The 12,880-nt window shown below is 39.2% G+C and overlaps 2 protein-coding genes across 6 annotated transcripts in view; one reads left to right on the top strand and one right to left on the bottom strand.

The window, feature by feature from the left end:
- lonp2 (lon peptidase 2, peroxisomal) overlaps positions 1-5,059 on the top strand; it is a 72,292-nt gene extending 67,233 nt beyond the window's left edge. The window contains exon 15 of the mRNA XM_059992908.1: positions 627-5,059. Coding sequence (XP_059848891.1) covers positions 627-848 — 222 coding nt within the window. The 3' untranslated portion in view covers positions 849-5,059. The remainder of the gene's footprint in view (positions 1-626) is intronic.
- siah1 (siah E3 ubiquitin protein ligase 1) overlaps positions 1-12,880 on the bottom strand; it is a 77,151-nt gene that overhangs the window by 32,350 nt on the left and 31,921 nt on the right. For 4 of the 5 annotated variants that reach the window (XM_059992910.1, XM_059992911.1, XM_059992912.1 and 1 more), the window contains exon 3: positions 12,719-12,751. The exons of the other annotated variant lie outside the window; for it this stretch is intronic. The gene's annotated coding sequence lies outside the window, so the exon portion shown is untranslated. The remainder of the gene's footprint in view (positions 1-12,718; positions 12,752-12,880) is intronic. 5 annotated transcript variants of the gene reach the window in all.

Raw genomic sequence — 12,880 nt, 5'->3', positions numbered from 1 at the left:
CTATTTTATTTTACTTGTGGTGGCTAAAATTCACTTCCTGTATGTACATAATGCTTTCAGTCAACCTGAAATTCAAGAGTGAAGTAGGTTTGAATGAAAGTGGATGTAATCTTGTGAGTGAACCCACCACGTTGAAGGTATCAGTGGCAGGTTATTTGTGAGAATGACATGGCAGAGGAATACCAGTTGGTAAACAATTATGGTTGTTGTTTTCATTGTCCAAGAGGGTTCTTGTCAACTTCAGTATTGATTTAGAAAATACTTTCATTAACCTCCACTTTGCATCTTCAACTTCTGCTCAAGTATTTTTCCATTTTGCTGAATCTGCTGATTTCTCATCCACCTTAATTCCTGCAGAAATCTTAGATGCATGACAGTCTTTGCACCCAGCTCTCATAACTCAAGGTAAACAGTGGCTGACATCTTGCTGCTGTACCAGTCAGCCTAATCTCATTTGTGCAGTATAGCAGTATCAGGAGCTGCTTAATAGATACTAGATTTGAAAACCAATTCTCCTTCATTGAGGGAAGTTATTCTTGTAGTTTAAACAGTGTTTATTATTGTTTGTTTTATTGTCTTATTTAAATCAGTAATTCTACTGAAAATAATTATTTGTTTTACAACAGGTGGGTGGAATAAAAGATAAAGTTTTAGCTGCACATAGAGCCGGTCTGAAGCGAGTCATACTACCGAAGAGAAATGAGAAGGACCTTGATGAGATTCCAGCCAACATGAGAGAAGATCTGGATTTTATAACTGCTTTTTGCTTAGATGATGTACTTAATGCTGCATTTGATGGAGGATTTCCAGCAGAGTCGAGGCATAGTATTTTAAATAGTAAACTCTAAGATGATTGGTGTCTTAACAGCTGATAAACAATTATTTTGTTTTAAACTACTATATAGTGGTGGTTTTCCAGCCTCTCAGTGGGGTGTAGTGTGGAGGCCAAATACTTAGTATGAACAATACATACTTGTGGTTAACTTTGACCATTTTGGTGTATGGTTTAGAGATTAAGAATATAAAGTGGTTAAAGTTCAATTGTGCATTACATGATTTTGGCAAAACACCTAAACATAGTGTTATATTCTGATATCTGATTCCTTAGAAGTTGTATAATTAGGAAATGGATTTTGATTTGTTTTCAGTTACGCTGATGCTTCAAGAAATCATTGTACTTGTCTGTTATTCAAGATCGCTAATTTATGCAGTGCTAGTTCCAACTGTTAATTACTATAATGTCTATAAAATCTAATCCTAGTTATGCCATATTTTTCTCCAATATATTTGCATCTCTTAACATATTTCCTTATGAATGTTTGTTTAGAGATACCATGCAGTGCAGGTCCTTAAATTCCTGAACTGTGCAAACTAGTCTTTCTCCTCAATTGTGAGGAATGGAGTGGATTGGATTTGTCCACCTGTGACTGATCATATTAACCATGTCTTAATTGTAAAACCTGCTCTTTTACATGACATGCAGAAACTAGGTCTGTGGAAAGATGTTATGAACCCACAGGAAATAGCGAAGCCATACAAGCAGGTAGCTGCTGTTTATGAAATTAATTCCAGAGTATGACTTAAAGTCCTTGTTGAATATGATACAAACAGGAGGCAAATATCGACTTACTTCCCACATCCTTTTTATTCTGTCCTTTGCAGCCTAGCCTGCTATTTGACCCTACTATTAGTGGTACTTAAAGTACAATATAACTAACTGCCATTAGTACACATTTAGTCTCACTCTGCAGAAGATACTCCCTTTGTTGTCTTCATCCCTCCCTTTTCTCTTGACATTTTCTGACAAAGGCTTTCAGACCTAAAACCTGGAAATCTGGATGAATCACCACCATTGTAATGATACTGATTGTCAGTGATTTGGCAGTCAGGATTTGCCAACGTGGTATTTATTGCCTAGTCTGAGTGTCATTAGAATAATTTATTTCCAGCTTTTATCATAGTTGACTGAAATATTGACAGCTGAATTCCAAATGGGGCAAAAATGGAAGTATTTGATGTAGTGTAGTTACAAGGAACTTAGTTAAAAGTTAAAGTCAAAGGTAAATTTATTATTTAAGTACAGTGGCATGCAAAAGTTTGGGCACCCCTGGTCAACATTTGTTACTGTGAATTATTAAGCAAGTAGAAGATGAACTGATCTCCAAAAGTCAAAGTTAAAAATGAAACATTCTTTTCAACATTTTAAGCAAGATTAGTGTATTATTTTTGTTTTGTACAATTTTAGAGTGGGGCAAAAAAAGGAAAGGAGCACCATGCAAAAGTTTGGGCACCAAGAGATTTGAGCTCTCAGATAAGGCTATGGCTTGTTCACATTCATCATTAGGAAAGGCCAGGTGATGCAAATTTCAAAGCTTTAGAAATACCCTGACTCCTCAAACCCCTGGATTGCTGATCCCAACAATCAGCAGCCATGGGCTCCTCTAAGCAGCTGCCTAGTACTCCGAAAATTTAAATAAATTATGTCCACAAAGCAGGAGAAGGCTACAAGAAGATAGCAAAATGTTTTCAGGTAGCCTTTTCCTCAGTTTGTAATGTAATTAAGAAATGGCAGTTAAACAGGAATGTTGGAGGTCAAGTTGAGGTCTAGAAGACCAAGAAAACTTTGAGAGAACTGCTCGTAGGATTGCTAGAAAGGCAAAGCAAAACCCCCGTTTACTGCAAAAGACGTTCAGGAAGACTTAGCAGATTCTGGAGTGGTGGTGCACTGTTCTACTGTGCAGCAACACCTGCACAAATATGATCTTCATGGAAGAGTCTTCAGAAGAAAACCTTTACTGTGTCCTCACCACAAAATTCAGCGTCTGAAGCTTGCAAAGGAACATCTAAACAAGCCTGATCCATTTTAGAAACAAGTCCTGTGGACTGATGAAGTTAAAATAGAACTTCTGGGCCGCAATGAGGCATGTTTGGAGAAAAGGTTGCAGAATTTCATGAAAAGAATACTTAGCCAACTGGAATCAATCATGCTTTGAGCTTGTGTTGCAGCCAGTGGCATGGGGACATTTCAGTGATAGAGGGAAGAATGAATTCAATTAAATACCAGCAAATTCTGGAAACAAACCACATCATCTGTAAAAAAAAAGCTGAAGATGAAAAGAGGATGGCTTCTACAACAGGATAATGATCAAAAACACACCTCAAAATCCACAATGGACTACCTCAGGAGGCGCAAGCTGAAGGTTTTGCCATGGCCCTCACAGTTCCCTGAACTAAACATCATCGAGAATCTGTGGACAGACCTCAAAAGAGTAGTGCATGCAAGACGGCCCAGGTATCTCACAGAACTGGAAGCCGTTTGCAAGGAAGAATTCCCCCAAAGAAGAATTGGAAGACTCTTAACTGGCTACAGAAAGCATTTACAGCTGTGATACTTGCCAAAGGGGGTGTTACTAAGTATTGACCATGCAGGGTGCCCAAACTTTTGCTTTGGGTTCTTTTCCTTTTATGCTATTTTGAAACTGTAAAAGGTAGAAATAAAAATGTAATCTTGCTTAAAATATTACAGAAATGTGTCATCTTCAACTTATGGCTTTTGGAAATCAGGTCATCTTTTACCTGCTTAGCTATTCACAGTAACAAATTTTGACTGGGGTGCCCAAACCTTTGCATGCCACTGTATATGCACAGTAGACAACTGAGATAACTTCTCCAGATAGCCACAAAACACGGAAGCTGTTCATAAATCACAGAACTTAGGTAACATCCTCTGAAGACAAAGGAAGACCACTAAAGTGTAGAGGGAGATCAAAGAGGAAATAGGTGGTCACAAACAGACACCTTATCCTGCACCAGTGAGCTATAGGCCATCACCCACAAACAGTGTACCCGGTAGTGATCAGTCACAGCATGCAAGAAGCAGTTAGTTGGTGCTGAACCCTCACTCGCCTTCCGCATTCACGTCACCATTTCAATCTTCCTCGACACTTTAATTGGTGAAATGGAGTTGAGCATGGGCTTTAAGCTTCACCACAAGGTTGGTGCTCATCTCCTGGAATGTTCTCTGAGACAGCCAAGTACTAGATCACTCAGTCGATCTTCAAACTGCATTTAAGGTGAAGAGAAGATGTGCGAAAAGTGAAATCAACAGTTTTGTGGACTATCTGGAGGACCTCACCTGAGGAATTGATGTTCGCCAGTGCTATCTTGACCACAGGACTTGTTTTCCATTTGATGTGCAATGGTTAAATCATATCTTACAAAATTAATTGTTTGTTAAAGGTCAATGGTCCCAGCTGCAGGGTAGTATCTGGGGCTCATTCACCATGACCTTAATTTAGGCTTTGAGGTCAGCAATGTTGTATGATATTCTCAGCAACTGATAGTTCCTATCTGCAAGCAGTAAAACTAGACAGTATTCAGGCATGAGCAGATAATATAAAATACTTATCCTAACACTACAATGACCACTTTCAAAAAGCAACAACGACTACATATCCAGAAACTGGACCAACTAGAGTGTGTATGCTGTAGCGAGTGACTCATTGGTACCCATTCATATTTATTGTAAGTGATATATATACACACAGTCATACATCATACTGTATTAATAGTACTTCATTTTTCCCTTATTTTACACAAATACATTTTCAAATTTGAAGAGAATCCAAATCCAGAAACCACTGTAATACCATTTATTTTTGCTGCTGCAGAAATAGGGTAGGTGGGGAAAAGTGAAGGGATAACAAACAATGTTTGTTCTGGAAACAACCTTCCACTACAATATTTGTGTCTGTTAACTTAGGATCCAACCCGTGCTCCAAATGTAATTTTATATGCTTTTTCTGTTTAGAAAGAACATTGTAAAAAAAAACAATACATAGAAATTGTCTTGCTATGCCAATAGCCTTTCAAAGTTTTTTTTTAAAGAAAGCAGTATACTATGAAATGATCAATTTTACCTTGATTGAAGTTCTGAGTAAAATAAAGTTTTACTTGGTACTTCACGGCATAATCCATATCAAGAAAAGTCTGAAGCACTAATGTCGGGTGTGCACCTTGTAGTGTTAATTATAATACAATAAAATATCAATCTTGAACCTCAAGAAAATGGCCATCATTCAACAGAAAATTAAATGTCATAACCTGCTATATTCTTCATTTAAACCCCAATTAAAATGGTAATGAGGCTCCTCAGTCTATCACCAATACCAAATTACGAGAACATCTGTCAAGATCTTGCATGTTCAAACTAGCTTTCTCTAGCACTCAATGGACACTCAGTGACCATACCACTGGAACAATTTTCATTAACCACAGGAGTCACGCTGTAATATCTCCAGTGATCCAAGAGTAGGAATGACTGTAAAGCCCATATGTGAAGACCCTCTGCAGAGGTTTCAGGAACAAAAGATTGTACTTACAATATAGAGCAAGCAAACTGAGATTTTATGGTTAAAAAATGCATTTTTTGGTACACAGGGACTTGCTATCTTTACCAACGTCTCCAAAGTGTAACTTGTCAAGTCATATTTATGCTCATGAATTGCCACATTGAAAAATCCATGCTGAAAAGAAAGTTTCTGAATTTGTAAATATGGAGGTAGCAGAAAAGTTCCTCATGGCCAGTGCCAAGCTACCTAAAAGGACTGGAGCGTGGAGGTCTGAACCAAGGACTGGAAGCCTGGAGGTAGGCTGTCCTGGAGTTTGAGGCCTAGTATTTGCAAGAAGGGGTGGGAAAAGGGTTTATTTTGCTGCTGTTCTGTTGTCATTGTAGATTCTTGTGTTGTGTATTGTGGCTATGCTATGTTGGCACCAGAGTATGTGGTGACACCTGTGGTCTCTTCCAGCAATCCTTGGGTGTCGCACACAAAATGCTGGTGGAACACAGCAGGCCAGGCAGCATCTATAGGAAGAAGCACTGTTGACACTTCAGGCCAAGACCCATCATCCAGCATTTAGTGTGTTGCTTGAATTTCCAGCATCTGTAAATTTCTTCAAGTTTGCTTTTTAAATCCTTGGGTCTGTTGGAATATATAAACTGCACATTTCACTGTTCTGATGCATGTGTGATAAATAAATCTGAACTCAAAGGTATTCCATGCTGGAGATGGCATATACAAGCATTCAGACAATGCATTAAAGACCTATTATTTCAAGCCGATTAAATATACATTCCTTCAGCAATGAGAGCACCTTCCTTGAGTTCAAAGTTCATCTAAGCTACCGAACAAAACAGCCCAGATAGACATTGAGAAGCTACAGATGAAATCTAGACATTTCAGTTCAACCTACTAGTCAGCTGTGTTGGTGCAGTGCCTTGCTATCCATACCAAAGAATCAAATATCTTTAGAAGAGAAGGCAGCCCTGAGTGGATATTTCACCTGCTACCTTGGTCAGTTAGTCATAGGCCTTTTTCCCCAGAAAAATTCTAAGAGTTGATCAGTTTGAAAACACTCGCCCCCAGATTAAGTGACAGGAATAACTTCAGTTGTACTTCACAGGTACCACATCATAAAATGAGCCTATTTAAGGAGCATCTCAACAGCTAATAGGAATAATTCTTAAGTGAGGAAGTGAAGACATCACAGGAGAGAGTGTAAATCTGGCAGGAGTAAAGCATATTGGGAAAGGCAAGGCTAGAGCTCCAAGACACCAGGCAAGATCATTTGATTCTAAATAATTGGTTTATTGACAGAGTTGAGAGTCAAGGTTTCACGGAGAGGCTTCACTCAGAGAAAGCAAAGTTCTTTTTTCCTTCCCTTTTTTATATCTGCTCAGGTAGGACATTGTCCCTCCTGCAGGGTTGGGAAGGCAGGGAGACCCCCAGCATACCTAACCACGACTACTGCAAGTGCATCCAGCTACATCTTCTAATAAACTGCATTAAGGAGTTGGAGCTGGAAATTGATGAACTCTGGATCATTTGGGAGGCTGAAGGGGTGATAGATAGGGTATATAAAGTGGTAGTTACACTAATGGTGCAGTATACTGGGTGACAATCAGTAAGGTGGAATACCCCTGTGGTCATACCCCTCAATGACAGGTACTGTCACTTTGTCTATTGTTGGGGAATGAACTAACAGGAAAGGCACAGTGGTCCAGTCCCTGGCACTGACACTGCCTCTGTAACTCCAGAAGGGGGTGGGGGGGAGGTAAGAAGCCACTGTGGCAATAGGGGATTCGTTATTTAGGGGATCGGACAGGTGTTTCTGTGGGTGAGAATGATATTCCCAGATGTTATTTGCCTACTGGGTGCTAGGGGCCAGGATATCTTGGATAGAGTCCTCAGCATTTCTAAGTGGAAGGGTGAACATCCAGAAGTCGTGGTCCATGTAGGCACCAATGACATGGGTAGGACGAGTGATATAGTTCTGCATAGGGAGTTAGGGGCCAAGTTAAAGGACAGGACCTCTAGGGTTGTGACCTCAGGTTTGCTACTCGTGCCATGTGCTAGTAAAGATTATACAATTTAATATGTGGCCAGGGAGTTGGTATAGGAGGAAGGGCAGAAGATTTTTGGATCATTGGGCTCTCTTCCACTGAAGGTAGGATCTGTACAGAAGGGACCGTTAGCACCCAGAGGGGGACTAATCTACCAAAATGGTTTGTTAATATTCACTGTGAGGCTTAAACCAAGAGTTGGAGGGAGATGGGAATCAAAGTGACAGAACGGTTAGTGGAGAAGTTGCAGAGGCAGATGTTGGTCAGACCTCAAAGTTAAGAATCAAAAAGTTGAGCATGGTGCAATAAAATCGAGAAGAGTGAATACAGGACTGAAGCTGTTGGATCTGAATGGAAGCAGTATACAGTATAAGGTGAGTGAATTTGCAGATTGGCATGTATGATGTAGACATAATGACTGAAAGATCATAGCTAGGAGCTTAGAGTCCAAGGATAGCTGTTGTACTGAAAAGATAGGCAGGAAGGCAGAGGGGATGATGTTGATCTGTTGTTAAAAAAAAGTAATCAAATCATTGAAGAGGTGACGGGGCCAGGTGTTGAATCATTGTGGATAGAGCTAAGGAACTGCAAGGGTAAAAATACTCTGATGGGAGCTGTATTAAGGATGTGGCCTACAAATTACAATGGGTGATAAAAAAAAAGACGCCACAGGAGCAATGCTACAAAAGTCACATGGGATTTATCTACCAAAATGGTTTGTTAATTGTGGATTAAAAGTAGATTGGGAAAATCAGGTTGGTGCTGGATTACAGTGGGGGTAATTCTAGAGTGCCTATGAGCAGTTTGATTGAGCCTATTGAACCCACTAATAGATCAGCTAGTAAATCACCTGGACCAGGTGGTGTACACCCCAGAGTTCAGAAAAGAGGTGGCTGAAGAGATCATGGCAGCATTAATAATAATCTTTAAAGATTCAAATTTCTTGATTCTGGAAGCTTGGAAAATTGTAAATGTCACTCTAAGGGCGGGAGGCAAAAGAAACTATAGGCTAGTTAGCCTGACCTCAGTGGTTGGGAAGACATTGGAGTCAATTATTAAGGTTGAAATCTCAGGGTTCTTGGAGGCACATAATAAAATAGGTTGTAGTCAGCGTGGTTTCCTCAAGGGAAAAATTTTGCCTGACAAATCTCTTGGGAGTAACAAGCAGGATAGATAAATGAGAACTGGTTGATGTATACTTGGACTTTTGGGAGGTCTTTGACAAGGTGCCACATGAGGCTGCTTGACAAGCTACGAGCTCATGGTATTACAGTAAAGATTCTAGCATGGATAAAGCAGTGGTTGATGGGCAGGAGGGAAAGAGTGGGAATAAAGGGAGCCTTTTCTGACTGGCTGCCGGTGACTAGTGGTGTCCCACAGGAGCCTGTGTTGATTCTTTTTACATTGTATGTCAATGTTTTGTATGTTTGAATTGATGACTTTGTTGAAGATATGAAGGTAAGTGGAGGGGTTAGAAGCTACAGAAAGATTTAGATTTTTAGAATACAGTGATTGGAAATGTATGGCATGCACATTGGTAGATGAAAGGAATCATGAGAAAGTAAGGAGGCAAGGGATCCAAAGGGACATTGCTTTGTGGATCCAGAACTGGCTTGCCCACAGAAGGCAAGGAGTGGTTGTAGACAGGTCATATTCCGCATGGAGGTTAGTGACCAGTGGTGTGCCTCAGGGATCTGTTCCGGGACCCTTAGTCGTTGTGATTTTTATAAATGACCTGGATGAGGAAGTGAGGGATGGGTTAGTAAGTTTGCTGGGGAGTAGATACAGAGGAGATGTCAGGATTAAGTTTTTTTTTAAAAAAGGCCAGACAGAGTGGCGAATGCGGATACGATAGAGCCTTTTAAGATACTTTCAAATAGGTACACAGAGCTGAGAAAAATAGAGGGCTATGGGTAAGCCTAGTACAGTAATTGCTAAGGTAGGGACATGTTCAGCACAATTTTGTGGGCCAAAGGGCCTGTATTGTGCTGTGGGTTTTCTGTTTCTATGAATTATCATTTTCTAAATAGAGAATACAAAAACTGAGTCCTTGTGCAGGATTTTCAAGTTGAGTCTATGGGGAGGAAGACAAATGCAGTGTTAGCATCCATTTCAAAAGGACTAGAATATAAAAGCAAGGCTATATTGTGTTGAGGCCCCTTATCTTAGAAAGGATGTGCTGAAATGGAGAGGGTTCAAAGGAGGTTCACAAAAATTGATTCCAGGATTGAATGGCTTGTCATATTAAGATGGCTCTGGGCCTGTATTCACTGGGATTCTGACAGTGAGGGTGACCTCATTGAAACCTATCAAATGGTGAAAGGTCTTGATAGTGTGGATGTAAGAAGCAATACAGCCTATGAATTAGAATTGCTTTAGCTAGAGTGTGATGGATCTGGAATTTGTTGCCACTGGGAAACGTGGAGGTCAAGTCTGGCTGAAAATGAATCAACCATGATTAACTGGTGGAGCAGACTCAAATGGGCCAAATGGCCTAATTCTGCTACTATATGGCATGGTCTTATTATAGATCTTATACTTCCCACTCTTCCCTAACCATGATTCTCCTCTCCCTGGTCCCCTTCCCACTTAGTCCACAATAGAAACCCGTATCAAGATCAGGTTTATCATATCTCATGGAATGTTAGTATAGTGCAATACAGAATTACTATAGTACTATGCAAAAGATGCACTAAAGGGAAACATAGTTACAGTATTATTTGTTTATCATGATAATCACCCTAAAGCAATTCCATTTTGACCACTTAGGCTGGCATATGACGGTCTAGCATTAAAGCTGTGGCTGCATTCTGGTTAGTAGATAACTACTTCCTCTCCCTTAAAAATCAGCATATCTCTAGCATTCCAGAAACACTTGCTCTTAAGCCAATTTTATTGTATTGTCCGGGCCTTGGAGGCACACTGGTTTGGGCCATTAATTAGCTTGCTGGCCAAGAGATATTAAGGGAATTATAGAAGCAAGTGGTGGTTGGGTGAGGAAAGGAAGGTGGTGACCTCATTACAACACATTCCCACATTTCAACCTAGAGATCAATTTGAAATGCATTTAACTCCCATTCCGGCAATGTGTTTTCTATGGTACAATGCTCATATTTAACTGGTGAGAGCAAAATAATTGTGAAGACATCTCTGCTCTTGGCATATAGCATCTTTCATGCAAGAGCACATTGTGTGTAGCACAAATGGGTAAAATTGGCTTTTTTTTGCATTATAGTTTCTGATGAGTGACCTATCCATTAAGTAGTGTTGATTTGCATTGCTGCTTAATGAAAGCATTAAAGCTTCTCCTTAGTGGCATATGTGTTCCTAACAAGGCTCCAACTACACAATCCATTTGGCAAATCAACACATCAGTCCAATCCATAGAAGACCAGACACATTCTGAAGCTGGATTGTTACAAGTTGCCAGTTCTGCATAAAACTCCAAGCTCTTCAGAATATCTCCAGCATGCCAGACAAAACATTAACATCTTGCTGCATCATTTTATTTAGTTTAGTCCTCATCCAAGTTTATCTGAATGTCAGGTGAAAAGTTTAGCCAAGTGGTACTCAACTTTTGCTTATGCCCCTCTTCTCTTCCCCCAATTAGTTTTCATCAATTGCTAGTTTTCTTTGGTCAATAGAACTAATTATTCTAATATGCATGTTTTAGCAGTTTATAAGATACATGTTAAATATATTACAGGTGTATATTAAAAATAGAACCATATCCGAGCTCTGAATAGGATACTTCATCTATTCCTCCAATCAGCAATGAAAAAGTGAGCAATATTGTTACAAAGATGAGGCAATCTGGAGATGCTGGAAATCCAAGCCACTGGGGGTGGTGGGGTGGGGGAAAGAAGAAAAAAAAAGAGTACAAATCAACGTTTCAGGACAAGACCCTTCAGCAGGACCTCATGAGTCCTGATGAAGGGTCTTGGCCCGAAATGTCAATTGTTTAGTTAGTCCCTCCAGCAATTTGTGCCTATGTTGCTTAATATTATTACTTTGGGTATTTAGTGAGATCCTTGCAACTAATGCAAGCTACCAAGTTTTTGAATAACTGGTTGCAACGTGGTTAAAAATAATTGATCACCTCTTTTCACAACATCAAAATGATTACAAGCTTTTGATAGCAGGTGAAGAGCTCAAATAAGACCACATTCGACTAGGTAAGAGGTGGGAAATCCAGTTAAAAACAATTTTGCTATCTCCCTGAGCTGTGAAAACTTATTTTGAATATCACTAGCTATCCAGAAATCTTGCTTACTACACTTTGCTTAAGCTGTTATATCATTGGGCTCAGTAAGACATTTTTGCAAGGTGATGTTAACACAGATTCACCCCAAGTGAATTCACCACTGAATCTGAAACGCATCTCCAACAGGTCTCTGAACTGAAATTCTGTATCATTTTGCATATCTTGATCATTTGAAACAACTGCCATCAGCTCATCATCTTGCAATCCCATTTTAAGAATGCCAGTGAAGGAAAGCAGTAATTTCAATACAAGATTGCATTTTTCCTTGCAACTGCTCGTTTAATAAGTTCAGTTTTTCAAATATTTCTGACAAGTAAAATAAGCCAGACTTAGCAACAGCAATTTACCAAACTGCTTATCACTTAGAAAAAGCTACAATACTATCCAAAAGGGCACCAAAGTAACAGAAATTTACCTTTTAATACCCATTGGACCTCTAGGCATCAGTACCATTCAACACCTTTAGCTTTCCTCATTTATCAAAATGATCTTGAAGTACATTTGATTAAAAGAATAGTCATTATTACAGCAGCAAATGCAACCAAATGCCAGTTGTGGATGATGCAGTATTGGCAAAGTACAACAGACACAGTATGTTTAAATGAGCCATGTTCCTACTACAGAAGTGCCATCAGTTGCACAATTCATTATATTTTCCAGCAGAACATTGCTTTCCAAGAAATAGCTGAACTTCCTCAAAGTTTCATCTTTCATATCTGTGTTACACATTTTTGGGCAAAAAGTATTTCCTCACTGGCCTGGTCATCATTGAAATACCTAACATGTCAACAGAAGGGCTTTAATCATCCTGTAAAGTACTTCCATTGATTTGCAAAGCAAACTTAACTTGCAGTTGTGTAACTAGTTTTTCCATATCATCTGACATTTCATCAATACACTTTGATAATGATAAGTAGCTCAAGGGAATAGCTTGAAGGGTTTCATATGATCCGATTCTTAACAGTAGAAATTATAACAGAAACTGCAGACAGAATCAATGATTAACCTATATTGTCACTTGAAAAATTTTGCAATTAAGTTTGAAATCTTACAGGTTGCCAATCTTCATCTATCTTGGAATATTGCTAAAAAAAAAAGAGAAAAAAATAAAAATATGCTTGTATCCATATATGCACATATACACAAAATATTTATATATACACAAATGAGCAAAATCCCATGTGAAAAATTATCAGTGTTGATTATACATGTAC

This window comes from Hypanus sabinus, chromosome 17 (assembly GCF_030144855.1).
Source record: "Hypanus sabinus isolate sHypSab1 chromosome 17, sHypSab1.hap1, whole genome shotgun sequence".
Classification (NCBI taxonomy): Eukaryota; Metazoa; Chordata; class Chondrichthyes; order Myliobatiformes; family Dasyatidae; genus Hypanus; species Hypanus sabinus.
The sequence above is the reverse complement of the archived record's forward strand: the minus strand, read 5'-3'. Positions and strand labels throughout refer to the sequence as shown.